Here is a 27,623-nt window from a genome sequence, read left to right as displayed (position 1 = left end):
GCTGCTTAAGATTGCTATTCTCCTTGGCTCTGGCCAACCTGATCGCTGCTCTCCTAGCGCCGAGTCGCTTTCGATGCTCTTCCTGTCCGATCATGGCATAGCGCGGGCGACTTTGTACTTTCTTGTTCCAATACTTTGAGCAATTTGCTCAGCGCAAGATATCCCGGGTGCTTGGGTTACAACATGGTCAATATACTTTGGGGCGCTTCCTAAGGACAGAATGCAACGTTCTCATTCTCCATAAGCGTCATCAACTGGCGGGGCTGTGCGAGCCGGCACGTCGCCTCGCATACGTTCGAGGCCTAAGTATCTTCGTTGTTGACTACGTCCTTGAATGATTCGGCCAAGATACTTTTCGAGATACCTTTCCTGCTAGGAGAGCTCCTCGCCATCCAATCGCGGGACCTCGAAATGAGGGGCGAGCCTGCGATGACCATACTGCATCCTTCCCAGCGCTCATCAGCCCTTGTTCTTACTATCATCATAATTCGCATCGCTCACTTTCCGTCATCGGTTCCTCCATCCTTGTCATCCTTGGCGCCTTCATATCCCAGGTTTGGTCCAGTAGTCTCTCGTTCCACGTCTGCCTACCATATCGCCCCGCAAGCGTCAGATTGTAGCCATCCCACTCGCCGCAACCAGCGATCCCGATTCAATTCCGGCCCTTGGCCTTCTCGGGACCGTATCTGAGCAAATCTCGCAGTTCTTCGACATCCGAAGACATGAGAGTTGCAGGGTCATTAGCATGCTAAAACTGCGGGGGCTGCTTTAGGCAACTACCACCCGTCGCGCACAAATCACGCTTCTCGCCCACTCGACACTCCTGCTCCATTGAAATCCGTCTCCCCTATATCCGTTCTCCCTAGGGCCACTTTGGATGACATGCCGCGTCTTCTATAGCTTCCACGAGAACTCAGAGATGAGATTCTCAACCTCGTGCTACGGTCACACCCCGAGGGGTCATCATGCAGATCCGGGCCCCTTCGGAGAAGACGACTTCATCCTAGATGAGAGCGAGCGCCCGCAGTCTCGCAAACATTACAACGACTGGGACAAGAGATCAAGCTATCTAATTATTGCGTGCATGTTGAGCTTTGCTGTGAGACGTCTGCCTTGCTCTTAACAAGCCCGCAACTACTTTCGGATACAAAGGACTCTCTACGAAACCTTCCTGCTACAGGACTGGAATACGCTCTGGACGTGGAAGTAGGCCTGAAAGGGCCCTACACCTTTAGTAGTAGATCGGTCCGAGCAACCCGGACGAAGCGAGCAGATTCAGGCCGAAACCGGTTTTACTGGAACACTTAGTGGTCAACTTTGAGTTAGCAAAGCAGACCAACATTGGAGTGCCCCTCGGCAGGCTTTTTAGGATTGTAGGAGCTGGCTGGTCTTCGGGAACGGCCTTGTGTGTTTTTCTCTGCACTTTTTGTTCACGGTTTTGCGCTTACTCTCCGTCTGACGTTTACTTCTGGGGCAGATTATTAGCATGCCACAGTTTGCCGCCGACAAAAAAATCTCTGCTTGAGAACATGGGGGTTACTGGGGTACATATTAACGGTCGTCTCGAGTCCCGTTCCGATCTTAGATAAACATTATCTAACGTAGCCTCGAACAGTTGTCTATATTGGGTAGCTCCCAGTAGAACAACCCGTCTCGACTTTGACAAGGGGCTGGCGTGGAAGGAAGAAGTGACTACGAGCAGAAAAAAACAGAAGAAATGGGTGGGCCGTTAGATATAATCAAGCTTTCCCACCTGAAGCCTGTTAATAGTTGGAAGTATATGGCCCCACTCTTGGTTCAAGCCTCAGGACGTACTACGTGGCTAAGCCATAGAAGCGCAAATCAAAAAGATTATTAAGAGGTTGAGAAACCCTATCATCCCGTCTGAAAGGGCCGATGAGACCTGGCCTTATGAATTTCGACATGGTGAATACAGAGAGCCCTTAGACGTTCAGCAGCGGTTCGATCTCGTGCATGCGATGGTGCTGTATGCTAGGGAGCCTCCGAGACCAACAAGCAAGAGAGAGAAATGAGCGGGAAGAGGTCTGCCAAACTCAAGGTCGATGGAGCTACAACGGCGGAGGCAACCCAAGGCGAAGATGGTTCGAAACAAGTGGGTGACTATGCGGAAGAAGACCCAGCCAGTTTACCCCAAAGCTATCCAGGGTATCCCTCAGAGAGCCAAGTAGGGGACCAAGCGGAAGTAGATCGAATCAAACAAAGCTAAAGATGCCGCTGCTGATTCTAACAATGAGACACAGCTAAACGGGAGGCTGCGTAAGGGAAAAGAAGGGGAACGGAGATGTTTCGATGACAGCCCTGCGAGGAGTATTTCGCGAGTATTATATACACAGGTTCTAGTCACAGTAACTAGCGCCCTAGTCAGGAACGGAATGCAAAGTCTGCCAGCAGACGGCGTCCTTGCTGGAGGTGAACCACGTCGCCTTATTTGCCAGTGCCGGTATGCCCGTAAAAGATAACCGTCCGCGGAAGCTCTCCTAAATGTACAAGTTCGGGGGAGTGCCCGGTTCCTATAGTCACAACTACAATAGCAAGAGCCGTTCACGGCCAACTTGGTCTTCAAAATTTCTCAACGCTGCCAAAACCAAGAGAGAGATACTGTGGCCCTAGGCAACTACATGGTACTCATCACTGAGGCGAAGAAGGCGAATTTACAAGGTATATCCCCGTGAGACTTCCGCAAGGAAAGGGATTGAATAACTAATGTTGATGTACCTAGACCTGAGACTAAACCACATTCCTCGCTTCTTATATTGGCAGGGTCGAGCTCAAGTGGAGGAAGCCCGAAGGTGTCGATCAACACAAAGCTCGAGGATATCCCACCCGCATTCGTCAAAGCCACCGCCCTCAAACGAGATGGGCCCGAATTTTCCAAGAAAATATGAAAGCAATCCCCTACACAATGCGAGGCAGCATTACCGTAGCAGTAAGTAGCCCCTTTCCGAGTTCGCTCATGGGCTGCCTCCTTGCATTTAGTGCTTTACTACGCCAAGAAGAAGGGGCAAATTGGCAAGAAAGACATCCATGTTAGTGTGATCGGCACACGGAAGATTGAATAAGTCCTTGTTTGGCACGTTCCCCAGCTGCTGGGTATTCGTGGCTGGCCCGAATACATAGCGTATGGGCCGATCCGGGACTCTGGCTATCGAGCTGTCTCTTTGGATACATTGCAAGAAGCAGGCTTGCTCAAAGTCTTCCCTGAACTGAACGAGGGTGACATTCTGCATTGGGGAGAGAACTTGGAAACTGCGACGGGACATCTATGATAAGGAAGCCATATAGACTTCTGAGAAGACTATGGGAACCGGCCAAACCGTCGCATCCCCCTTCGACGGCCTTATAGTCCCCACCTCAGTCGCATTCTTCGCGCTCCGACCACTCTCTTTGCTGCAGAGCAAACAGCCTTCACGAACAATAGCGAAAAACAAGCAACGAACGACCGGCTTTGCTGGTCTGGGCACGCCTACATTCATCTCCGAATTGGCATCGGATCACTAGTTATGGGGCCAGGGTATGCCCAATACCTTAGGTTTTCCTAACGTACTGCAGTGGCTTCGCCTCTTGCATGCTTTGGTGCTGCATGCGAAACACGTCACTCCCAAAATCAAGGAGATTCCTAAGACAAGGGAGATACCAAAGTTACCGGAGACACCTGAGAGCATGAAGCCGAAGAGGAACCCAGCCGGAATGGAAAGACTAGCAAAGACATGGATAGAAGGAAACCCAAATGGAGACAGAACGATACGAAGAAGCCTCGGACAAAACGTACTTTTGCAGCAGAGGGTTCCAAGGTCGAGCGAGGCGGGCAATTATGGTTGGGCCGGCTGCGGAAACGTGGGTGAGCCATAAGGTCTAAACTGGAAGCGAACTGGCACTGGATAGCATCACCGAGTTCCTATGTAGCCGTCAATAGCTCCAGGCCTGTCTGGCCATCTTCCTATCCGCTGAACAACGAGATGACGCTGATCTAATACACCTCGGAAGGTCTAAATCTGAGACGATTTAGTCATGCGAGCCACCTAAATTATAGAATCAGGAACTATCCAACGATCATTAGATTGAAGGCGAGTGTAATCATTTTATCGTCCCAGAGAGTGCCTCTTCTCGAATCTCAGGTGATATATCTGAAGTGTGGGTTCGCATCTCCCAACTCCGTGACATCTACTGGCGTCCTAGGCTCGGGCTTCCCATACTTCTTATCCCGATAATCATTCACCGCTCTCAACGCCATGCTGTTCCCCAGCGCAAATAGCGCCGTCGCAATCGACATGCCCATGCATATGAAATGGCCCTTTTGGAACTGAGGCGCCTCATGCGAAGGATAGAAGAAGCTCCCGGCAATAGAACCTAGATTACCTATCGCCGTGTATAGCCCCATGCCGACTGCTCGCTTGGTCTCGTTTCCGAAGTTGTTGGCAGCCCAGGCATGCGAGGGCGGGTAGGTTGCATAGACGCAAGCTACGGCAATGCAAATGCAGCCGTATTTGCCCTTCAAGTCGGATTCTGGGAGTGTCGCAAGCAGCGCGTAGGCAATCGTAGCAACAAGAGCGAGGCAGGTGATGTGGATGCCTCGGTCACGGAATCGATCCGATGTACGAGATGTGATATACATGAGGGCGAAGGCGCATGCATACGGAGGGACGGTCATGAGGTTTGCGGACGTGGGTTTGTCGTTGCCGAGGTCTAAATTCATTGTTAGCGAATGGCTAATAGACAATTAGGAATGGAGTGCGTACTCTTCACCACTGTAGGGAGGAAACCAGATATAGATGAAAGCAAGGCAGCAGTAGGAACGTACACAGCCGCCTGACCATAGAGTCTCCAGTCAGTGACTGCCGCGAGTATGTGCTTCTTCTGCATCTTGCCAGCCTTCTCAAATGCTTCACTGTGGTATCGAGCTTCCGCGATCTCCTGATCCGCTCCAGAGAACCTCGAATTCTTGGTGGGTCGGTCCGGGACCCAGTACAGACAGAACAAGCCAAGGCAGAACCCAGGGAGGGCTTCGATCAAGAAGAGCCATTTCCAGGACGGAGTGGGACTATCGATATGACCAATCCCGTATGCAATGAGGCCCCCAAAAGCGCTAGAAGCACAGGTTTAGCATTGCCCGTTTGAGCTGGATGCACTACTTGCCCTGCGATGGCCGTGGGGCCCAAGAACCAAAAAACGCGGACACCCATTTCAGTTCGGTGGTACCAGAGGGAGAGATAGTAGACAATTCCCGTTCCAAACAGTCCCTCAAATGTGCCTAGAAAGATGCGGCAGACGAGCTCCCCTGCAAGGTTGAAGGCTGAATTTTGAAGCAGGCTTGTAGCACAAAAGCCACAAACGGTGAAGGCGATCCACTGCCTTCCGTCAGTACCAGTTCCAACCTCTGCAATCGTGACTTACCTTAGATGGTGGAAATACGCGGTATCCAATGCAGCCAGGGACCTGGAAGAGAACCAGTCCGACATAGAAGATCATGATACAAAGCTGCCATTGCGTATCCGATACGCTCACTTTCCCCGGGCCGATGCCTTCGCTGGCGGTGCCGTGGCCAGTGCTGAGGCCATAGAGCTTCGCGTTCTGTGTTCCAGGTCAGCCTAAGGTCACTTTATCGCTTTCAAGTGTTCTCCTACTCCAATGTTACCGCGGTCAAGATATTCAAAGAAGTACAGTATGGAAATGGTCGGAAGAAGGATGGAATCCAGTTTCCTCAAGTATTTCTTTTGCTTGGCGAGCCATTCGGGATCCTCGAGGATGCATGTCTCCTTTTGGATATCGACGGGAGCATAGCCGTCATCAGGCTGTTGCTGGGCTTCGTCGGCTGCCCGCTCGATATGAGAAGCTTTCTCCTCGTAGCCCATGGCGAGCTTAGACACGCGCGTCCAGCGGTGGCAATAACTCACGCAGGAGTGATTCTATCGAAGGTTGAAGTATGAAGAAGAAGGCGCCGTGCAAAGATGCGGCGAGTGATGGAAGCTGCCTCGTCGCTATAGGTTGCGTCGAAGTGGATGGCAGACTGAGGAGCGACGATCGCCATCAAATATGTATGTGGTAGCTGAGAGAAGCATACATGCGCTTCCGATCCCTCAGTCGCGCATGGCGAGTCCCCGTGGGGAAGCCGGTAGTTGCGGAGTACTCTACCTTGACAATTCTACGGTCTTGCCATACCGGCCAGGCGCCGCGGCGAGTCTCCGAGGAAAGTGTCCGCCCGAGCATTCCAGCCGCCGATCGCACCGTCTGGTCGTTAAATCCGGTTTACAGAGACGCATTTTACCGCGGCTTTGGTTCGCTCCCGCCTTTAGCGCTTTGAGCCTCTAACCACCAAAGTCCAACGCCAGAATGGGCTCGATAGCGGAGTGCGATTCCGAGCTCGAAGGGACGTGGGACAGTCACGTCCATGTGTGTGACGAGGTGAGATGCTCGGAGAACCGCGAAACATTCGTGTACAATTGCTGAGAACCGCGACATTGTTAGGAGAAGTTTCCGCTGCACCCATTGCATCCGTATCGACCCAAGAAGGCCGACTTGGATGACCTCCTACGATTCGAATCACAGTTGGGCATATCGCACGTCTGCCTCATCGCATTCTCCGTCTACCACACAGACAATTCATCAATCGTCGATGCCCTAACCAAGCTCGGAGGGAAAGGGCGCGCCGTGGTTTGCATAGACCCCGAAGCAGTCACTGACGGAGAGCTGAGAAAATTGCACGGCCTCGGTGCGCGTGGCGTTCGGTTGAATCTGAAGACGCGCGACCAGCGACTGGGGAAAATCGAATTCGAGGGCCTGCTGAAGAGCTACGCAGACAAGATAAGGTGCCTTGGGTGGGCGCTTCAGCTGTTCGTGGCAATGGAGCAGATCGATCTCATCGCAGACGTGTTGCCGACACTCGGAATACCCGTCGTGATTGACCACTTGGGCGCACCTCATCCCTCGAAAGGCGCTCCAAAGACGCAACCGGGATATGAAGCCTTCATGAAGTTACTGAGAAGCGGCCAGGTTTGGACGAAGCTCAGTGGAACATACCGGTTTGATAAGGTCCCCGGGCTCGAGGAATACATCATGGATGTCTTGCGTATCGCTCCCAACCGGGTTGTCTGGGCAAGTGACTGGCCACATAGCGGAGGCGCCCAAGCCAACCCGGGTGGAGACTGCAATGCGATCCAAGAGTACCGGAAGATAGACGACAGGGCATGGGTTGACCGCTGCAAATCCTGGTGTCGGGCTGTTTCTGGGGAGAATCTAATCCGCAAGATCTGGAGAGACAACCCAAGAGCCCTGTGGCAGTACGATGACAAGTAGTGCATATAGTATGAACAAAAGACTACGTCACTTCTGCCCTCATCTATTCAAGGCATATACCACTCTGCCTCTGCACTGGTAGTGTGATACTCGGGAAAGCAATCGAGCAGAGTGAAAGCATCAAGATCCAGGCCTCCCACCGTTGGCTCAACGCTAAAGGCCGACTGCGTATCAGGAAAGGGAAAGGCGGGTAGATAGCGACCGGAGGCCACATCTTCTGCTGGCGCAGCGGGGCCTCTCGGCGTCTCAAGTTCTTCCCTTTCGGGATCAAGGCTGTTCGTGATGATGTCTATGCTTCTCTGTACAAGCGGGCAGGTAGCGACCCCACCATGGAGCGCCCGTAGGAAAGTCTGCATCTTCGTGCTTGCTTCGAGGTCGCCGGCTTTGACATCTGGCACAATAATCGACGCACCCGTGTAAATACAATACGCGATGAGGTAAGTGAGTCTAGTCACGCCGAAGGTTTTCTCGAGGATAAGTACGAGCTTCTCCAAGCAGTGAGACGCGTTCCGGCATTGGAGGTGATGCGCTGGAGTGGAATAGAATGGCCGATGCAGCAGGATGATAGTCGCGTAGTACAACATACTAATATTGTCAGCGGATGTTCGCATGAAGATGAGTAAAAGCGTACTTCTGAGCAAGGATGTGCGTTGGGGGGCACACATTGGGAAGACGTAGTGGGTCCAGCTTCAGGTGGTCCGGCGTCCGTGACCTCCATTCATCTAGCCGCTGCTTGATGTCGTTGAGGGCTTGATCCGCGTTATGGACCGTGGCGCGGGAGTATAGGCGTAGAATAATGTCGTTGATGATGACAGCTAGCTTGCACGAGTTCTGAAAGCAGGAAATGGCGTGCGTCTTCAAGGGCGGATACTCTCCAACGGAGACTTTGCTGAGGTTCAGGGACTCGCCGTGATGAGGAGACCAAAGCTCGTTTTCCGCGAAGTCGTCCACTGCTTCCCATTAGCTACATCATCACGGCAATTATAGACAAAGCCTACGGAGCTCGGGGGTATGATGGATAGGGAGGTCTGAGAGAGCTGGCATTCGACCCAGGTAGAGGCTAATGGCCCTGTTTCGCCAAGTAAGCACCGACACGTGGAAGCAGAAGGAGACGCACTTGTCCCAGAAATAACAGCTCCAGAAGAGTCTCTGGCGGATTTCAAGATCCTCGGCGGTAAGGTGTCCAAGAGCGAGGAGCTTCGCGTGGTTGTGGTGCAGGCCAAGGTCGCTGACCATCCTGAAGGCCATGCCGCTATAAAGCCAAGCCTGCGAGACGGAGCCATAGGCGAGATCTCGTGCGCTGAGCTGCAATAGAGCCTGAACAGTCGGTATGGAGCTAGTCTTGTGGATCTCGGTGCCGAGAAGGAGGCGAGCGCGAGATACCAGCAGGTCCCGCATCTCGCTTTGTCCGAATCGCGCGGCATGCGCACACAGGACCGTGAGCAGGAAAGGTGAGTAGTACTGGCCACCCGTCACCATATCGCCTACAGGCTGTCAGATGCGGTGCGGGGACAAGACAGTGTGGGCGGCTCACGCACGTATGAAAGCCGGACGATATACCCACATAAAATTCGGGGCGATCCAAGTCCAGTGTATCTGCAGTAGCTGCGAGATAACGGCTTGGGGAATATCCGTCTGAAGAGCGGCATTCCCAAGGGCGAACTCCTCCCAGGCCCGTGACTCCTGAGCATTGGAAGTGAGCAAGCTGCGCACCTCCGAATCAGATACCCGGCTCGTGCCGACCACAGCATCAGGCGAGCCGGAATGAAGCGCAGGCGGGTCATGCACAGCAGAGGTCGGCCCGTGGTAGCAGAGCTAAGCGGAAGTTCAGCAGGACATGGAGGAGTTTGAAGGAGCGCTCACCTGGCCCTTCTCGTCGAGACTGAGATCGGAGCGCATCTCTTCTGGACTAAACGGGCGGGCTGGGATGGGGCGAGGGTAAGGCGTGGCCTGGCTGCTGCTCCTCTCGGTCTGAGCGGTATCCTCTGGGCCCAATGAACTGCGACGATCGAGCGTCTGCCGTAGCTCGGCAATGGTGTTTTCGGCCTCCTGGAGCCTCGCGGCCATGGCGAGGACTTGCGACATGGGCGGCATCTTCTCGTACTGGCAAGAGTCGCCGTAGACTTCGCACGTCTTGCATGTCGGCTGCGCTCTGTCGCAGCGTGTCTATGCATATCAGCACCAAGCGACCAGCCCATTCATGCTCAGCGACCATGTACGGTACCTTGCGTGCGCGGCAGTTGGAGCACGTCAAGCCGCGATGTGCCCTGGTGCGACGTTGGCTGCTGCCGCGAGAGTTCCTAGTAGGCATGTTGCGCCAGCCACCATCTGTCCGAGAATCGCGCGATGGCTGCACTCAGTGAAAGCTAATGCTGCAATGGAGTGATGAAGAATACCTCGAGGGCTTCTCCGGTTGGCGAAATGGACCGATTGCCGGAGTCACGTGGTTCTTAGCGTGAGCGTGAGGGGCTGCGTTTCGTCATGACTCGAATCACGGAACCTCAACACCAGCGCTTCATCGCCTTTTTCTCGCGACGCCATACGAAGACCGCGCTATTGATGAACAGTAATTATCGCACTGCTACACGCCCCGGGTACATCGGGCCTCGTGATACCTAGGTATTGTCTCCAGCCGCGCATTCACCCCAATTCCGTCCGCCAACGCGTGCAACGCCTCCACCTCGCCCCTCGTGAAGGGTATACCCTCCGCTTCCCGCTGCATTTGCATGTTCGCCTCAATCTCTCCGCTCGTCCATATCCGATCAACGCCTGCTGCCTTCTCCGATTGCCGAACCGTACGCATCAGCGTATCCATCCGCGCCCTCAATTCCTCGGCGCCGCCCGCTAGGAAGACATCGGGCCTGAAGACAATGAACCAGTGGCCAACGTTCTGCGGTTCCTTTAGGTTCTTGTATTGGTCATTTACGCCTCCTGCAAACGCGGCACCGCTTATCACTCCACCGAAGATGTCCATCATCATGGCCAGGCCGCTCCCTTTCGGGCCTCCGATGGGAAGCACCGTTCCTTCAAGCGCCGCTTCCGGATCCGTAGTAGGCTTTCCCTCAGCATCCAGCGCATAACCTTCCGGAATCTTCTCTCCACGCCTGGCTGCCTTCCGAATCTTTCCTCGCGCTGCGACACTGGGACTCATGTCCAGCACGAAGTCGCCCATCTCCCCGCCCGGGACCCCCACAGCGAATGGACTCGTACCCAGCAAAGGCTCCTTCGATCCCCAGGCGGGCATGCTTCGCGCTGCGTTCGTGAAGGCTATTGCCGCAAAGCCTCGCTTCATCGCTCGCAGGAGGTAGGTAGCTGCCATACCGTAGTGATTACTGTGCTTCACCGCGACCAGGCCGATTCCGTATGTGTCTGCAATCGCAGAGGCTTTGTCGATTGCGAGGGAAGCAGCAACCATCCCAAAAGTGTTCTTAGCGTCCAGGTGAGCGATGACCGGCGTTTTCATGACGAAGGCCAGGTCGGGACTGGGGTCCAGGACTCCGGTCCGCACCCGATCGATATATCCCGACAGCCTATTGATCCCGTGCGTATCGACACCGCGCAGGTCGGCTTGGACGAGCGCGTCCGCCATTGTTTCCGCCCGATCCTTCGGCACATTGAATTTCGCAAGCACCGAGGTAATGAAGACATGCGCCGATGCTGATGTAATGCAAAGCTTCCCTTCCGAGTCCGCCATTCTGGGAAATCACGAATGCAGTCGCAAGAATGAAGACGTCGGTCCTGATGCGATATCAAACGCATTTACTGCCAACGTGTGACCTTGCACTATTTAAGGTCTTCAGATCTTGCTGCACGGCGGTTGGCCGCGGAAACCGGCCGACGCCCCAATGCATCACGGCCGTTCATTGGTTTGACAATTCTATGCTCTCTACACCAGCTTTCCAACTACCCCAGCGTCCCCTCTCAGTACTCCCCTCAATATTCTCACCGCCGCGCTGCCACTGTTGCTCTGGTTTTCTATCGTTGATGCTCCGATGTGCGGCGTAACGATGACATTGTCCAATTCAAGAAATTCCCCACATGATTCTTTGGTCGGTGGCTCCACTTCCATCGCGTCCAGCACAGCTCCCCATATCCGACCTTGCTTCAGCACCACGAGCAATGCTTTCTCATCCACCAACCCACCGCGCGCCGCATTGATCAAGATCGCCTGCTTCTTCATGAGGCCCAGCTCTCTAGTCCCGATCATCCCTCTCGTCGTCGGGAGTAATGGTACATGCAGCGACACCACGTCGGCTTCCCGCAGCAACTGGTCGACGTTCTTGACCCGCGTGTGTTCGATATCAGCCCAGGCATCTTCGAGCACGACAGGATCGTATCCGATAATCTTGGCGTCAAACGCTCGTTTCCACTTCCGAGCTGACTCCCGTCCAATGTTCCCCATCCCGATGATGCCGATGGTCTTTTGGAACAGGCTGAGCCCTAATGTCTGGCTGCGAACGACTTTCTCTCCTCTCCTTATCCTCCGATCGATCTCGCAGACTCGGCGACTCAGACTCAAAGTAAGCGCGAGGCACAGCTCTGCAACGGCCTCGCTATTCAACGCCGGAGTATTGTGGACAGCGACTCCAGCGGCCTTCGCCGCCTCAAGATCGATGTTGTCGACGCCTGCGCCCTGCTTTACGATGACGCGCAGCTTTCTCGCTTCTTTGAAGTCGGCTTCGCCGAGACGTGTCTCGGAACGTAACAGAAGTCCATCGGCATCGCTGTACCAGTCCGATTTCCGCGGGTCGGTCGGAAGAACGACATGTATGTCTCCGAATGACTGCAAGAGTGCTATAGCATCAGCGTGATATGGGTCCAGGACGTAGACCTTGGGTTTTCCCTGCATTTTTGAGAGCGAAAGCAACGGCGCAGGAAAGCATTACCGTGTCCCCGCCTCCCTATATGCGCTTACTGCCGTCTTTCGTGATTTCTTCCCCCCGGGCAATGGCCGCGGCCAGTTTCCGGCGAGGAGGCCCGAAGATCGGCACACCAACACAGACAAGAGCTACCCCGCCTTTGTATCTTGAAAGCCCCCTCCGCCAGGCGGAAGGCGTGTGAAGCATCCAGAACGCATTCCACTAAATGTGCCATTCTGCGAGATGACAGACGAACGGGACATTGTCGGCCAGCTCAAGAAATTCACAACGTAAGCCACCCCGGGCCTTTTCTCTCCCGCAAGACTTACAAGAGCGCCGCAGATGCGACATATCTGATGCGCTTTGCTCGCTGAAATATCCCAATGGCGGCTTTCTCTCCGGTCTAACCATGTGGTCCCCTGAGCGGCAGTCCGGCTCCACCAAGATAGCGGGTCCAGCATATACTGTCCAGTATGTGCCACTCAGCGATCCTGCGCCCAAGCATTCGACTCACTACGTAAGAGCAAAACCCCAACATCTTTTGTATGGCTCATCTGTTGCCAGATTGACCATGTTCCGTCCGGCTCGGTCGTTTTCGTCTCATCTCCACGAGATGTTCCCAATGCCGTGTATGGCGGCTTGATGTCGGCTCGAGCCCACTACCTCGGCGCCGCAGGCTCCATAATCGATGGCCGCTTTCGCGACCTGGAGGAGCAGCGAGGCCTGAACTTTCCGATCTTCGCGCGAGATATTGGGACGGCGCCGCCGTATGAGTCGGTCAAAGTCGCAGCTGTGAATGTGCCGGTCAAACTGCAGTCCATGCATCAGAATATAGAGATTCGGCCGGGTGACTACCTCATGGGCGACTTAAACGGGGTCGTTTTACTACCGCGAGACTTGGCTGGAAAAGCCTTGGAGCTGATGAGAAAGCGAGTTGAGGCGGATGGCAAGGTGCGCGCTGAAATTTCAAAGGGTATGTCGTTCGCGGAAGCCAGCAAGAGGTTCCGGTAGGCGCTCTGTGGCTGGAGACTGGGAGTCGAGCATCGCGTATCGTCTATAGCAGGCGCCCGAATGAAATAGGGTGAAGTTATTCGGACTACGCGTTCCTGCATATACGCGAAAAAAAAAATTTCTAGCATAGCTAAGCCCGCTAAGAGCTAGGGGGCGCGACCAGCAACATTGACCCCTCCCTCCTCTCGTGCACAATCATTCATTGCAAGCAGGGTCACTAAGCATACAAGAAAAACAATTTACCCAAATTAATCGGGGCTAAGAGGTGTTTAACAGGCTACAAAACGCGGGGAAATAGTATAAGACAAACAGAGCTATGAGAAGAGTGCACCAGGAAACACCCTCAAATGGACGGCGAATTAATCGAAGTCCCCTCCTAACCCTTTTCTCACCAAAGCATGTCCAATACACAGAGGTACTCCAACATCAATCCTCCACCGATCGCTCCAGCTGTGTACCAAAATCCATTGCTAAACCACCACCCTATAGTCTTCGGCTTCTCCAAATCCACCTTCGCTATCATAAACGCCAAGAATATGAATGAGCTCCCAACAGCAAGAAGGGTATAGCCTGTCATGAATCCTCGAAGGATTTATTTAGTTGAATACCGTAACTTGCACTGCGCCACGGGATGGTCACTTTGCATCTGACACCCCTTGAGCTATTGGAGCAGGGGTCAACCCCAAAGGCGAGTTGATGCCTTGTTGCGGCGTGTGGTCATGTTGCCGATGAGAGAATACGGGCCACGCAGGCACCCCACCGCTTCGGACTTTTGATACCACTTAAAGGGACTCCACTGGAAACATGTAGCATGCATGCATTTCAAGGTTGGAACCTTCCCCGCTACACGTCAGCTTACATCATTTCGGGCTCTCACCTGCGACTCAAGGCTTCGTTGAAGTTTATTCTCTGCGAAGTTAACAACACCAAAAAAAAGTTACTGAACATAGTCATAGTAGAGACGGCTCGTAAGATCTTGTCGTGCCTGAAGCCACGGCTACGATTGAAGAAAAAATTGTAGAAAAACGTGTAATGAGCTATGCTTCCCTTTCATTCTTCTCTAACCCCCAGATTTCTGCAACTGTATGGTATCCTGGCCAGGCAGTCCCCCTTGTTGCCTTCTAACCTTAGAAGTTTCGCTAGCCTTGGGGGATGACCAACGCCAAGCAGAGCACTTCAGCCAGCCTTAGGAGCGAACCAGATCGAAAGATAGCGTACATTTCTCATAGGCGAGCTCGAAGTCTCTTGTGTGTTGTGCCGAATGATATGTAAGAACTCAAATCAGAATAAGGAAACATTTCTGCCTAGGAGATGATGATTCTTCACTACCCTACTAGTAAAACTAACAGAGACGTTGAGAGGAGTCCCCAAAAGCGACAGGAGACATATCAAGACAGGCCCTTACTAAAGCCTGAAAGTCTCATGGGAAGCAAGCTCAATGTCCATAGTGATGGCAATCCTGGAATCCTCACTCACCTTTTTGTATGTGTCCTTTTTTACTGGCCCTTTTCGATCCAGAGAGGCATAATTATCGCCTTTGCTGACGCCACTGCCAAAGCCTGAGCCCCAAGTATAGCCCATTGCCGACAAGATCTTCTGCGCGACGGCCCAGACCTGAGCCTTCAACGGAACCAATGAAGATCCAATGACGGCGGCTGAGAGTTCCGCTTGCGTAGGAATCCACATGGTATACCCGTATTGATCAAACTGAGGTGGTATTACACGGCTAGCTTGCATATTGAGCCCTAGGAGCGCTAAATCAATTCTGTCCGATATGCGGGCAATTGTTGAATGGAATACTTACAGCGTGGATCAATGTGCCCTGTTCTTCCCCACTGTAGTCCTAGCATGACAAGCTTGTAGGCAGCAGCTACACAAGCCCTGAAACAATGTTAGAGCCCCTGTGATAGGATTGAATCTGTCATAGAGAACTTACGACGAGCCCAGGGCAAATACAAGTATGACAGCTACACGCTTCCTCAGGGACATCTGCAGACCCATCACTCGAACGACGGGAAGCAAAAGTAGCACGATGTCTTGAAAAAGACTGACACCGTATACTACTGCTGTGTATATCCAGTACGAGAGATTACTACCGCAGTATTGAGCTCTCTCAAAAGGCTTCCAGAATTTGTGCAAAGGTTTGCACAGGAAGCCAGTGTAGATCACGACGCCTGCGATGTAACACCCAACAAACGCAATCGAGGCGCGAATTATGATCTTCATGGATCGGCTTGCTTTCGAGAAAACGCGGTCGTAAAGTAGCAGGATGGAGATTCGAATCAAGCCGGAGGTGATGGGGTACAGAAAACATGTCGCAATATGTCCCTGCCACCCAGAGTCAGACATCGATCAAAGAGCGGGGTATTGGAGTTTCTTGCCTTGCCCCAAAGCTCAAACTCAGGCATGGTTACCTCCCAAAGCGGTTTCCCAAGGCCAGCGTTAGCATTAACATACGCTGCTATAATTGAGTGCACGATGTAAGCCACCTGCGATGCATCAGAAATCGATGCTGCACCCCAATCGAGATCATTAGAACTCTACCAATGCCGGTATAGTGACCCAGTCATCCAATCCAAAGCTCCTGGATTTCCAGCGCAAGAGCAAGCGAAGAAGCGCAATGCAAGTGGAGATTACGAGGAAAATCGTGATGAAGACAAATACGCCCCATACTTTGTGTGTATCGTTGAGCTGGGTAGGTGGTGGTAGTGAGAAAGGTTCTGTCCCGGCGGTTGCCATGTTGTTGGATGTGCGAGTCCGAATCAGATGATAAAAGGCGTACGAGTGGAATGTGGAGTTGGATGCTGCCCTGTGTCGGCAGACTGTGTGTTTGTTCAAGCATATAAAAATTCGAATACCAGCCCTTCGAGGAAAAGAAAATAGAATTGTAGCGAGCAACAATCCGAGTCTCAACACGTAAGAAATCTCTTCGGAGTCCGAGAGTTTCAAAGGTTGCCCTCGCTACATATCTGCGTACGGAATCCTGGAAAGCATGCATGATTGATCTAGAGCGCATGAGCATGAACAGGGGACGTCTTAGAACACATGGGGTTGCATTTAACCGGATGACACAATTATAGAGTGGGTTTTTTCTTTCTTGACACTCCAGATAGATCACCTATTACCCGCTCGGATTAATTTGGTTGGCGAAAGAAATGTGCAGCACACTCTTCAGAGTTTTCGTATCAATGGAACCCCCTATAAACTACCAGGAAGTTCTGAACTCTAGTGCAAAAGCTCTAATCATCTTAGGAATGAAGCCTACCGGCATCACTATTATTCATACTACATTCATTGCAAGGCTTGCTGTGAAAAACGATCCAAGATCCAACCGTTGTGATATTAAGGTTTCGAAAGTATGAATGCCATCTACCGTACGACGTCCCTGAACTTTACGACATGGAAATGGTGATGCACTCTCAACCTGTGGCAAGAAATACGATCTTGCTATTCACGCGCGAAGCGTTTCTGAACGACTGATGTACTCATTCGCTGCTTCGCCGTCTCCCAATCGGTACTCCACTCCTTGTAGTATGGCTGATAGCCAAGAATACCTCCCAACCAGCGACCGATGACAACGGTCATTGCCTTGGATAGGGTCATGCTGAATGGTATGAACTTCGGCAATGCGAGACATGAGCCACCACGGTCGAACATCTATGCACTTGTCAGCGCTCATATACGACGAATTTCACATCGTCACACAGCTTGGGGAGACTTGCGCAGAGCACTTGGACGACGCTGATCCCCTCACCGCCTGGGGACAATGCTTGATCCATGTATCTGTAGTAATTCTCATAGAATATCGCATCCAGCATGTACGGTCCATCAGTTCCGGGTCCACTGAGCAAAAACTTTGTGTATTTGCGGTCCTCGGAGGGGGGCAGTGGAATTACCCGATTTCTGTGCCAAGCGGGAATCTCCAGCTCACCATCAGAAGGTGTGAGCCGAATTCGTTTGTCTCCCACGTCAACATAGAGTTCTCCTTCAAGCATCTGAATATATTCCACCTGCAGATAGTGAAAATGCTGGGGAGGTTCCTGCGCGCGAAGCTTCTGCATATGTGGGTGATGGTCGTCGAAGGTGACCTCAAGGTTAAAAAGACGAGTCGAGTGAAACAGGTGTCGGACACTGATTGCCCCGTCAAAGCTACAATTGTTAGTACGAGAACAGAATCATGAAGCTCGGCTCACACTACGATCGGCTCCTGACCAGCGGTCGCGGTCTTAGGACGAACAGGTCCCATAGCGAATGATTCTTGCTACTCCGATGTGCCGATAGCAGACGTGGACGCCCGTGTTATGTCTTCTTCTTGCGTTTAAGTGAAAGAGAAAAGAACTTCCACTGCACTTTTGGGAGGGTCGCACAAGCTAAGTACTGGTCAGTGCTTCGAGACATGCGGACCGTGTCTCACATTGAGGGTTACGAACATGATGATAACTGAATTGCGCAAGCTCCGATTGGGGTCTGTGAGTGCACGCAACGGTATGCAGGGGGCGTGGAGATGTGGACGGAACGGGACGGCTCGATGCACGTTCTTTGGCCCCATTTCCCAACTCTTCTTTCGCTTGACCATGCAAATCGCATCGTCGGAGGTGACATTTAGAGGGGTTTGCAGGCCAAGGCGGAGTTAGTCGACGTCTGCACAAGGGAGGGCTGCGCTGCAGGATAGCCAAGATCAGCGTCAGCGAGTGCGCGCATGGGTGTGCCGCAATACGGGGCGGTTCGGGTATGCCCGTGCCGCAACTTATCAACGGACTTCACGACTGTGCCGCAATATGCTCACGGCCGCTTCATCTACCGAATTGTACGCCTGCAGCGGTCTACTCGGCCGCCTTAGATTTCCACTGGAGAGCACTTGCATTCATAGAAGGCAGACATCTAATTGATGACTGCATACCTGGGCAATTAAATTATCCGACTGTTCCTGGGAAGAAACTAGGGTACATTCCAGCTCATTGCAGCACGTGCCAAAGGCAAACGAAGCGCGAATATTGTACTGCCTCAAAAGTCCCTTTTCCCGAGCGCTATTCGTCCAGTTCATGCATACAGGACACCGAGCTTAGAACAAAACATGCAGATGCATCCAGGGATGGTCTGTCTAATATGACTGCAAGTATATTGAGTTGTGAGATGTCTCACCCCCTTGTGTTACCTAGGTAGGCGCAGCGCCTTCTTACTGGCGCGTGGAAAACTCACAGTTTGCTGCCGAAGCCGTTGTGGCATGGGTCTGCGCACGAAGACGCATTACATGGGTTTGCCATCGAGTATCTTGTTTTTGTTTATTGGCACCTGATGTGATCGTCGATGATATTTCTGTCAGACCGATGTTCTCGGACCAAGTCCCAAGGCTGATGCTGGAAGATGATACGAAAAGCACCTTATCGATGTTCATTGCATTCAGCAGGTCGCTTGAGATTACCCGACCCTCCAGGCTTGGGAAGTAGCGGTTGGAGCTTTGCGCACGACTCTATTTCTGGCCTGACTGTTACGCGTCCTCGTCCGAAGCCTAGCTTTCAAGATTGACTAAGGCATCCGTATGCATCTGGAAGCGAGTATGATACCCCTTAACCCTCGATGCCTATATCTGTGCCTAGATCAGCTGAGCAGCTTTCTGCATGCATCCGGCAAAGAACAGCGAGAAGAACCAATGTTATTGTGTGATACAGGCTTGGAAACATCTGGTCCGTTCTTATTAACTTACCCAAATGCGAAGCTCCCGAGCTGAGAACGCATGGCCAGTCTTCATGTTAGACTGGTGCTTTCATTTATTTAGACATTTCCAGTGTCTTCAAGCGGACACTGTTCTTCTGCTCTTGCATCAAATCGCGTTGGCTTCAGTTTGTTCAACTCCATCTCTTCCGTGTCTTGCGTCCTGAGCCTTTCTCTGTAAACAAAATGCCGAATCCGCCATCGCTCCATCTGCCCGCTGCGTATGAGAAGAAAGAGATCGTTGTGTAAGACAAATACCTTCCAAAATTCCAATACATGCCCTAAGAAAAATTAGGTTAAACGGAGCAGTCGTGACGCGCGTACTAAAACACCCGCAACACGCATCGACATTCGAGGTTACGTTCTTCAACAACTACCCTCAACTCATAGCGGCCGCTTCCCGAAAAGCACCTTTACATTTCCATCCCTACCAAGAGGAGCATCTAGAGGTCCTCGAAGTAGAAGGAGATGAGCGGACACTACTTCCGGACGATGGCACCATTTGCGTTCGACCATGGACGAACCATCGAGTTTACCCTCCCCAGAATTGTAAATTCGAATCCACTAAGTTCCTGCTGTGGGCCGATCAGACTGCGGAGACGTTTACGTTAGACCTTATCTTTTTAACACATTGGTACAGCATCCAGGGTAGGGTAGTACTACAAGGAAAGGGAATCAATCTACTTTAGGTTCTATTAACTTTCAACGCTAGAGGCTTATACCTTTTAGCTTCTAGTTAGATTTCGTTTAGGTAGTATATCTCTAGAGATCTAGAAGTAGTTCTTAGTAGATAGCTTAGTAGTATAATAGGAATTTAGCCTTATTACTACAAGTAGACTATAGACTAGAATATAGTATATAAAAGAATAGAGAAGTCTGTCTTTTAAAAACGCTTTACTAAAATATTAGAAGTAGTTAGGCGGTTTGCTTATAAAGTACGTTATAGAAAAAGGAGTATAATTTACGTAAAAGAAAGCAGATTTAGGAAGGGGATACTCTTGTAATTAAAGCTAGCTTACAGCTAGTCGCTTAAAGGGAGACTGCGGATTAGAATAAGGGTAAGAAGCGGCGTGAAGTGGTGGCACGCGACGGCTAGCCAGCTCAGCGACGCTGTGGACGCTGCGGTAAGCCAGGGCACAACGCGCGAACGTGCCAGGTAGTTGAAGACGATACAGATAAGTCGGATAGCTTATCTAGATTTATCTCAAGCAGCTCCGAGTCAGAGCAATCTGAATAAGATGGCGGCTTTTTGGTGGGGGCTTGGCATTTTTGGGGTGTTCGGTGGTTTGGGGTGTTCGGTGGTGGAATCCGTTAGACTAAAACTTAAGCCTTAGGTTGCTATTATCTCTTACTAACGAACTAGAGGCGGAGCCAGCGGCGGAGCTCTAGCCGTCTCATTTGGCTGAGGCCACTCCGCCCTCACCTCTTCCAACAACTTCTCCTGCAGCACATCCCAGCCAGCAATAAAGTACTTCCACCCATCTGTTTGCACAATGCGCCCATGTTCCTGCACAAGCCATCTCCTCATCTTGATCGCGACCAGCATTCCGAAGAGAAAGAAGCCCGAACTCGTGTTCCAGCGCAGCCACTTCGCCCTTGGCCGCCTCATCTTGTCCAGTTCGTCGAGCACATTGTAGTAGCATTGCGTGAGGTCCGGCGACCTGTCGGTGTACTTGGGCGGCTGCGACTGCTGCGCGAGGTGGAGCTGATGGAAGAAGTGCTTGCCGATGAGCTGTTCGATAAGCTGGCACTCGCATATGTATTCGGTGCTATCGGAGTTCACCACGAATTGAGTGTCGACATCCGTGTAGCAGGCGTAAGGCGCGAACTGTACGTCCTGCATATCGAAGCCGGTCCGCGTGGCGAGCGTGAGCGCCCCAATGCCGTCCCACTCGGCAAGCTTAATCCCACAGATGGGACAGCTGGCCCTTGTCTCCGTGACGCGTGTCACCCACCATATGAAGCAGCGGTAGTGGATCCAGCAGCCGCAGGGTGTGAGAGGGAGGAACGTTGTGGAAATGGGAGCAAGATTGTGCTGGTGGCCACAGATCCGGCACATGGCGTCAGGCGTAGGTGGCTTGTTATGGAGAGAAGTGTCGCGGATGAGGTCATGGTCGACGTAGCGGAGCAGGGACGGCAGTGGAAGAGAGCGCTGATCGATAAATGGAGGACTTGCGTGTGACCGTTCGTCGCCTTCTACTTTGGCGGGCCCTGCTGGTGCTGTAGCAGGTGGCGTTCCTGTGTTCGGCTTCGCAGTCGCCGTGGCGCCCGGGCCCGGAGCTACCCCCGACGAACTCAATCCTGCAGTTTTGGACGGTGTTGGCTTGTATTTTGCGCCACCCGGCGTGCTTTCAAGGTATGGTAATGCAGCGCCGGCGAGTGATTGAGGCGGGAACGACGTTATCGACGGGTGCGACATAGCAGCAGCATTGTCATTGGGCTGGAGTTGTGTTCGGGTAGTCATGATGGAGAGCCGCGGAGAGTCGTTGGAGTCTGATTTAGATGGAGAAGAGTTTTTGTCGATAGCAGATATAAAGATCATGACGTGGTGAAAGAGAGAGATTCGCAAGCCAGATCCGGGTCCGGGCAACAAGGAACAGGCGAATGAGTGAAAGATCCAGGGTCGTGCGATAGGCACATGCCCATCCGCTGCGTTAGTAACGGGGACCTTCACTTCAGCATATAGAGGAGTCGGAGCAATTGAATTGAATGTAACGAAATGCCAGCGGCAATAGACTGCTGTTGATAACGCGGGCTGCTAGCCGTGCGGCCGAATCTAACCCACTAATCAGTAGAACACAACTCCTCACACTTGAGCTGCATTCGATGAGACCCCTTTGGAAAAGCATGCGTTAAGCGTGTAGGGAAAGGCTGTGATCCTAATGAATAGCCCCGTTTCTAGACTGCCCCTCATCCATCCTAGGCTAAAATACTGTCAAAAGCACCATCTCTTCATGCTGCCGGAAGTGCTCCAAAACGCCATGCATCCTATCGCAGACCTAGAAATGCATACATCAATCTTGTACAGCCCCCGAGTTGTCAGTAGGGGTCGACCGCCATGGCTGCACCGTGCGGGTCCAAAGAATCCAGGCCTTTTCTGAATAAGACCTTGTGGCAAATGGGGCAGCCATCGGGTACACTCTTGGTGTTCTTCCAGCAGATGTATTCCGGGAGGGAGAAGAAACGCGTTGGTCCTCCTGCTGTGTGCTTGAAGCACTTTCGACACGTCGTCCGAGTGAGGAATATGGTCTTTTCGGAGAGCCCCTGCGCCTCATCGTTGATAGTCTCGTCATCGTCCTCGTCTTCAGGATCGCCGCCGTGAGTGTAAGGCTGAGGAACTTCATAGTGCCTTGCGTCCACGTCATGCCGGTGCATCATTGCCGACAAATGAATTACGTTCATCGGCAGAGGCCCCGGGATCGGCGCGTCTGTGACAGGAGGCGGAGTAATTGTACTAGTAGGGGAGGCCAGCTTCAACCTCTTGATCGGCGGCGGTTGCCCAGCAGCTAGGGCGCTGTCGAACTGGTGTTGCTCGTACTCGTCGTAGACTCTTGCGAGCGAACGAGCCAACACTGCTATCAGCTCTTGCTTCCGAGCATCTCGCTCAGCTATATTTAGTCAACGGATATTCTTGTCTGAAACTGTGACAGAACTAAGCATAGCACGTACCTTTCGCTTTCGCGGCCCGCCTTTGAGAGGCCTCTTTGGATGCCTTTATAGAAGCTTCTGACTTTTTGGCGGCTTTGAACGCTTGCTTGGCGTCTGCCTGTGACTTTTGCAATGATACAAGCTTGTCCAACTTGGAAACTTTGGGCAGCTTGTCCTTCCATGCCCCCGGCGCAGTGCCCCCGGTCTCCGCAGAACTCAAAGCTTCATGAATGCTCGGAAGTTTCCCCTGCAATGGCTCAGCAGCAGTGTCGGTTGAGGGCTGCTCCACGCCTTCCATCGGTTCAGGACCATCTTCAGAGCTGGGGATCGAGCCTTCGGTTGCTGTTTCGCTGTAGTGCTCCATCATCTGCTGGTATGCCACATACGCGGGCGAGTCCATGGCCAAGGCCGGGTCCTCTAGCGTCGACATCATCTCGATGAGTGCTTGGTCTTCTGCCAACAGTTCCGATGTTATCTCTGCAACCGTCTTCGCGCTACCTGGTGTGTCTGGTTGTGAGACCGGCTCAGATGTCGTTGTTGCAAAGCTTGGATCGTGGTCTGGAACGTCAACATCACCGTGAAGGGCCCCGAGTAGGCTCGCGAACGAAGGGAGGCCGTTGTTATTAATACTCGATACTGGCGTGGAGGAGGCATTGCTGCTATCGGGAGTGGCGTTTTTAGCGGCCTCGTACAGATGCTGAGCCTCATCAGCCAGAGCCAGAAGGTCTTCGGTACTGGTAGCAGTCCATTCCGTGGGCATCGAGGGTATGTAGCCCACTGCGGCCGTCGTATACTCGGGGATGAAGGTTGGCTTGCCTTTGGGCTCCGGGATGCCGACGTCGAAAATCACCGCGTTTTCCAGCAGGTGGACATCATGCAAGTTGAGGTTGGGGTGCATGGCTTGATGGACCCGCGGATACCACTCCTTCCCCAGTATCTCGTAGCCGCGGTTTGCGTTCTGGACTTCGTTGAGCAGTCGCGTGAAGTCCTTTTCTCTCTTCCCGCCAATTAGAAGCGCGCCCTTGTCTACGCCGCATTGGTCCACGTACGCGCTCAGCCTGCGGCCGAGCTCCGCACCTCGGGAGCCTGGCGCGAAGGAGAGCGGCAGCATGTCGATTCTGACGGCCTCTGGAGGGCAAAATAGCTCTTTCATGCACCTTTCCCCGAAGACGTGGCCACATCGGAAGCGGACGGGCTCCTCGGCGTTATCCAGGCCGGGATCGGCCTCTCCAAAGCGCTTCCAGCAGTGCGCGCACTTGCGGTCCTTCTCGCCGACCGAGTCGGCCGGCACGGGCGTCAGGCTCTCCAGGAATTCGTGCTGCGTGCTGAAGGTGTTGGCGTCGGGCCGCGGCGGGCGATAGGGCTTCTTCTTGCCGGGCGCCGCCTGCATCGTCTCCAGGGCTGCGACGGTGAGATGAAAAGCGTGTTGCAAGCCGGCGAGGATTGGATGTGACGTCGGGGGCGGGTTGTTGGCGTGTTTGTTCGCGAAGTGGGAGAGTGAAGGTGCGCGGCTCTCAGCCTGGCCGGTGGCCTTCTGGCCTGCTCCCGTGACACCGCTGCCTGTTGGCACCCGGCCAAGCCCTGGAGTGGGCAAGAGCGCCACACGCGCTAGCCCACAACGGCTAGCTCCGCGCGGCTAGTACGACCGCACCTCAACAGCCGGTGAAAGCGAGGCTGCCGTGTCACCCCTGAGTGCATCCAGCAAGTCAAATCTCAGCAGGCCGAAGGGCGTGGATGCGGTGAATGCTCACTTGCTCCCACGCCCAGCAGCGCACGGCACTTCACTCAGCGAAAACATAGCCCTTTCAGAGAAGCAAACGACTCGGTGCCAGCCAATTCACCAAGTCGGCATACTTAACTCACCCGTCTCCGTCGTGGTCGAGGTCTCCATGCGAACGATTCACTTCCCAGGCCCACGAGAAGCGCGGACAGCAACATGGCCAACTTGCCTTCCTCACACCTTGTAGTCTTTACTACGCCACTGCCGCTCCGGTGTCTGCAAGCCGACTCGCGGGACTGCCCCATCTGCCACGAGGCGTACGGAGACTATCGGCCCGGGATGTTGGATCTAGGCGAAGCCCAAGCGGAGTGGGCAGTCCGCGTAGACCTTACAGCGGAACCCGACCGCAGCCGGCGGTGCTGCGGACACATTTTCGGTCGACGGTGTTTGGAGAAGCATCTCAGAAGACCGGAGCCGTGGCACAACAAGTGCCCCATTTGCCGTCTGACATGGTTCCCATCCGACAACTTGAGCAACCACCGCGCGGCTACTCCAGCTTCTGCAAGGCCGCCAACTACAGCTGTTGCGTCCACGAGAGTCTCGGCGCGGCGAATACTGGAAAGCCGGCATAGACGCCAAGGGAACGGACGACGATCCAGCTCTCGTGGGCCCTCAACGCGTCCTCAGCGACCAAGCAGTTTCATTCAGCAACTGCTGGAGCATTTCGAGGTCAGAGACGGAAGCGATGAGGTCAAGGCTTCGGCGGATGAGGTTGAGCAAAGACTGCGCGGGCTGTACGGGTCCATAGAGGAACCGAACGACGCGGGAAGTTGAGGTTCCAGTCTGCTGGATATTTGATCGTGGGGAATACTGTTAGATGTACGTGTTGGCGGCAGAAGAGAAACACATTGGCTGTCCGTGTCCATGATGCAGCTACAATATTCGAAGAATATACAAATACTTCAAATCCAGGCTTATATATGTAGACCCAAAAGCATCGCACGCACGCTCTGAAATGCTAGCGTACACTAAATCCACCGTGAGCCATACAGCACCTCCCTAATCCTCCTCAACGCCTCCTCCACCCTCTCCACCTCCGCTCTAACCTCCACATCGGCCGCATCAATTCGCGCCAACGCATCCAGCGCAATCTCGGTAGCCGCCAGCACCTCTCTGCGCCCCGCATTCGGCGCCGGAAACCACTCGGCTCTACATATCGGGCAAGTGTGGCTCCAAGGTTGCCCCCCGCGCATGTGTCTCTCAATGCAGATTCTTCCGAAAACATGCTTACAGGGTCCGCGGCACCGAACTTGCACGGGATATTCAGGTGTGTCTGGGGGATGGAGTGGGTGCACATAGGAAGGATCTTGTGGGGCGTAGGGGAGGTGGCAGATTGGGCAGTGCTGGGAGGAGGGGTCCTGGGGAAGGGAGGAGAGGCGGATGGGGCGCGTGTGCGTGGTGAGGAAATTGGAGATTATGGAGTCGTCTATGCGGTAGGGCATGGTGATTTCCTGTTTGACGAGGGAACGAATTCGTCGTTTTGCGTTGGGAGGGTGGTCTTTTGTGGAAGGAGAGGACGGCTTGCAAGGGACCGAGAGAATGGGCTTGCGGCGTTGGCTCGACACGTCAGTCGGCGCAATCTCGTGGGAACATTCACAGCCGGTCGATTTGTTTGCTTCCCTTTTTCGCTCTCACAACCGCGATATCCGTGACGGTACGCCTTCCTTCGCTGGAATTGCCACCCAAGTGTGCGTCTCCACGGGTAGCACCATCATCGAATGAGGGGATTATTGGCAGTGAAGTCCCGACGTCGTTCAAAGCAGTCTGTAATGTATCTATCCAGTTCTCTAACAGGCCGGCGACATATGCCGGGAAAGTCAATTTTTTGGACCAGCGATCAACGTGCTGCTCCCACCCTCTCATCCTCACAGGTAAATCAGCCCTAATTCACCCGGAATGACTGTCCCGTTCTCAATCGCCGCAGCATGACCCCTCGCCAGCATACCGTAGACCGGCATATACTTATCCAAATAAGGGAGTACTTCCTTGGCTCCGGGAGTATTCCTCCAATCACGCATGAGGTCGCACACGATGCTAAAGAGCGAGACGAGTTGCACACCAGCTTGCTGCATGCGCGAGTTGGCAGTATCACGGATGAGCGGCGTGGTGGTGCCAGAGGCTTCGATGTTGGCAAAGACGGCTACCGGCGGATTAGCGAGAATGCAGGACAGAAGGAGGGTTGGGGAGGAAGAGAGGGAGGAAGGGGGCTTACAATATCCTTCAGCGCGGAGCGAGAGAGCAAGGAAGGCAGTGCAGACATCGGTCACGATGCCAGCGACGATGATTTGCTTCTTGCCCGTGGCTTTGACAGCGGCGCGGAAGTCGGCATTATCCCAAGCGCTATGCTTCATTAGCCGCCCGCAACAAAGGAACAAGAAGCGACCGAGTAAGAGGGTAAACGTACTTGACCTCACCCTGGCGCTGAATGAGCGGCGCGTTAGGATACATGGCCAGCATCTCCTTGGGAAGCGGACCATTGGGACCTCGCTGGGCTGAAGTAGTCATGACGACAGGGAGGTTGAAGAGCTTGCCGAGCTCGGCGTGCGCCATCATGCTATCTCGATAGAGCGTCGCTTCCCAATCGCGGCCGAGCTGGTAGAGGCCGACTTGCAGGTCGAGGATGAGCAGCATCTAGACGTGTTAGTGAGGATGAGCCGGATGGAGGGCCATGACGTACGGAGTTGTTCTTGTCGATGCGCTCCCAAGGAACAGCTGATGTGTGTCAGATGCATGTCGATGAGAGTGATGCGTGGACAGGTGTATGTACCGTTACCCCGGACCGCGTTGAAGAGGCCAAAGGCCAAGACAGCAAAGCTAGCAGCGAGCTTCATGTTGAAAGCTTATAGTATCAATCCGTAGAGCTGTATCTATGGCAGAAAGCTGTAGTGGTGGCGTGATGTCCAAGTTTTCCTGAGCCCCCAGCCCCCTTTATACTTTGCCCTCTCCACCTCTACCCCATAGAGCCTTAGGTACCTTCCTCAAAGCGTCTCGTCATCCGCTTCTTCTGAACTAAGGCACGCAGGGTCGTCACGAGTCCATCAAAGTCCCGTCTGTCGGCCCACTAGGGCGTCCTCGTAAAGCAACGTTTTCGACGATAGTCGGGTGGGGATGCAATCTCGACTGCATGGTGGAGTTACATTGTGAAGTGCGTTGGGGGAGTGAATTCGATATCTAAGGCATGACTAACAACCTCGTCACTAGCCTCGCATCTAGGGGCACTTTCAATTGGTTCTGTTCAATGCAGCGCTCTTGCGTAACCAGCACCTCGTGCATCCGAAAGGCGGCCCAAATGTCGACCTGAA

The 27,623-nt window shown here is 53.3% G+C and overlaps 14 protein-coding genes across 14 annotated transcripts; 4 read left to right on the top strand and 10 right to left on the bottom strand.

Annotated features, from left to right (window-relative positions):
* Positions 1-4,132: 4,132 nt before the first annotated feature.
* BU26DRAFT_416685 (MFS general substrate transporter) lies at positions 4,133-5,870 on the bottom strand (the record flags this gene model as incomplete). Its single annotated transcript, XM_033823171.1, has 5 exons — positions 4,133-4,704; positions 4,758-5,104; positions 5,182-5,366; positions 5,413-5,589; positions 5,643-5,870. 5 exons carry the CDS (start codon positions 5,868-5,870, stop codon positions 4,133-4,135), a joined length of 1,509 nt encoding a protein of 502 aa, XP_033690179.1.
* Positions 5,871-6,483: 613 nt separating this feature from the next.
* BU26DRAFT_416993 (uncharacterized protein) lies at positions 6,484-7,311 on the top strand (the record flags this gene model as incomplete). Its single annotated transcript, XM_033823186.1, has 1 exon — positions 6,484-7,311. A coding segment is annotated over one exon (828 nt), but the record flags the coding sequence as incomplete, so codon positions are not given.
* BU26DRAFT_475868 (uncharacterized protein) lies at positions 7,027-9,686 on the bottom strand. Its single transcript, XM_033825554.1, has 7 exons — positions 9,536-9,686; positions 9,175-9,477; positions 8,850-9,126; positions 8,429-8,795; positions 8,310-8,380; positions 7,943-8,261; positions 7,027-7,896 (listed from the first exon to the last, which is right to left on the bottom strand). Exons 1-7 carry the CDS (start codon positions 9,620-9,622, stop codon positions 7,359-7,361), a joined length of 1,962 nt encoding a protein of 653 aa, XP_033690177.1. The 5' UTR covers positions 9,623-9,686; the 3' UTR covers positions 7,027-7,358.
* Positions 9,687-9,818: 132 nt separating this feature from the next.
* BU26DRAFT_151665 (Malate/L-lactate dehydrogenase) lies at positions 9,819-11,101 on the bottom strand. Its single transcript, XM_033819994.1, has one exon. The coding sequence runs from the start codon at positions 11,003-11,005 to the stop codon at positions 9,893-9,895; it is 1,113 nt and encodes a 370-aa protein (XP_033690176.1). The 5' UTR covers positions 11,006-11,101; the 3' UTR covers positions 9,819-9,892.
* BU26DRAFT_151666 (putative D-3-phosphoglycerate dehydrogenase) lies at positions 11,102-12,287 on the bottom strand. Its single transcript, XM_033819995.1, has one exon. The coding sequence runs from the start codon at positions 12,158-12,160 to the stop codon at positions 11,198-11,200; it is 963 nt and encodes a 320-aa protein (XP_033690175.1). The 5' UTR covers positions 12,161-12,287; the 3' UTR covers positions 11,102-11,197.
* Positions 12,288-12,413: 126 nt separating this feature from the next.
* BU26DRAFT_559789 (RraA-like protein) lies at positions 12,414-13,181 on the top strand (the record flags this gene model as incomplete). Its single annotated transcript, XM_033832746.1, has 3 exons — positions 12,414-12,460; positions 12,513-12,687; positions 12,735-13,181. The coding sequence occupies 3 exons, from the start codon at positions 12,414-12,416 to the stop codon at positions 13,179-13,181; spliced, it is 669 nt and encodes a 222-aa protein (XP_033690174.1).
* A 1,404-nt stretch (positions 13,182-14,585) lies between these two features.
* BU26DRAFT_559788 (uncharacterized protein) lies at positions 14,586-15,920 on the bottom strand (the record flags this gene model as incomplete). The annotated part of the gene is made up of 5 exons (XM_033832745.1): positions 14,586-14,926; positions 14,986-15,062; positions 15,118-15,509; positions 15,596-15,670; positions 15,726-15,920. The coding sequence occupies 5 exons, from the start codon at positions 15,918-15,920 to the stop codon at positions 14,586-14,588; spliced, it is 1,080 nt and encodes a 359-aa protein (XP_033690173.1).
* Positions 15,921-16,628: 708 nt separating this feature from the next.
* On the bottom strand, positions 16,629-17,196 carry BU26DRAFT_537646 (uncharacterized protein; the record flags this gene model as incomplete). The annotated part of the gene is made up of 2 exons (XM_033831422.1): positions 16,904-17,196; positions 16,629-16,838 (listed from the first exon to the last, which is right to left on the bottom strand). Exons 1-2 carry the CDS (start codon positions 17,174-17,176, stop codon positions 16,629-16,631), a joined length of 483 nt encoding a protein of 160 aa, XP_033690172.1. The 5' UTR covers positions 17,177-17,196.
* A 1,993-nt stretch (positions 17,197-19,189) lies between these two features.
* On the top strand, positions 19,190-19,582 carry BU26DRAFT_416889 (uncharacterized protein; the record flags this gene model as incomplete). The annotated part of the gene is made up of 1 exon (XM_033823180.1): positions 19,190-19,582. A coding segment is annotated over one exon (393 nt), but the record flags the coding sequence as incomplete, so codon positions are not given.
* Positions 19,583-20,313: 731 nt separating this feature from the next.
* Positions 20,314-21,033, bottom strand: BU26DRAFT_388838 (uncharacterized protein; the record flags this gene model as incomplete). The annotated part of the gene is made up of 1 exon (XM_033822674.1): positions 20,314-21,033. A coding segment is annotated over one exon (720 nt), but the record flags the coding sequence as incomplete, so codon positions are not given.
* A 538-nt stretch (positions 21,034-21,571) lies between these two features.
* Positions 21,572-24,049, bottom strand: BU26DRAFT_600722 (uncharacterized protein). Its single transcript, XM_033835193.1, has 2 exons — positions 22,563-24,049; positions 21,572-22,501 (listed from the first exon to the last, which is right to left on the bottom strand). Exons 1-2 carry the CDS (start codon positions 23,929-23,931, stop codon positions 21,933-21,935), a joined length of 1,938 nt encoding a protein of 645 aa, XP_033690169.1. The 5' UTR covers positions 23,932-24,049; the 3' UTR covers positions 21,572-21,932.
* Positions 24,050-24,224: 175 nt separating this feature from the next.
* On the top strand, positions 24,225-25,393 carry BU26DRAFT_151643 (uncharacterized protein). The gene has a single exon (XM_033819993.1). The coding sequence runs from the start codon at positions 24,478-24,480 to the stop codon at positions 25,093-25,095; it is 618 nt and encodes a 205-aa protein (XP_033690168.1). The 5' UTR covers positions 24,225-24,477; the 3' UTR covers positions 25,096-25,393.
* Positions 25,290-25,763, bottom strand: BU26DRAFT_559783 (uncharacterized protein; the record flags this gene model as incomplete). Its single annotated transcript, XM_033832744.1, has 1 exon — positions 25,290-25,763. The coding sequence occupies one exon, from the start codon at positions 25,761-25,763 to the stop codon at positions 25,290-25,292; it is 474 nt and encodes a 157-aa protein (XP_033690167.1).
* Positions 25,764-26,066: 303 nt separating this feature from the next.
* BU26DRAFT_514931 (Isochorismatase hydrolase) lies at positions 26,067-27,154 on the bottom strand (the record flags this gene model as incomplete). The annotated part of the gene is made up of 5 exons (XM_033827943.1): positions 26,067-26,461; positions 26,534-26,661; positions 26,726-26,952; positions 26,999-27,033; positions 27,089-27,154. Coding segments are annotated over 5 exons (731 nt in total), but the record flags the coding sequence as incomplete, so codon positions are not given.
* Positions 27,155-27,623: the final 469 nt, after the last annotated feature.

Source organism: Trematosphaeria pertusa (assembly GCF_010094035.1).
Source record: "Trematosphaeria pertusa strain CBS 122368 unplaced genomic scaffold BU26scaffold_2, whole genome shotgun sequence".
NCBI lineage: Eukaryota > Fungi > Ascomycota > Dothideomycetes > Pleosporales > Trematosphaeriaceae > Trematosphaeria > Trematosphaeria pertusa.
Note: the sequence above shows the minus strand (reverse complement) of the source record. Positions and strands in the feature narration are given on the sequence as shown.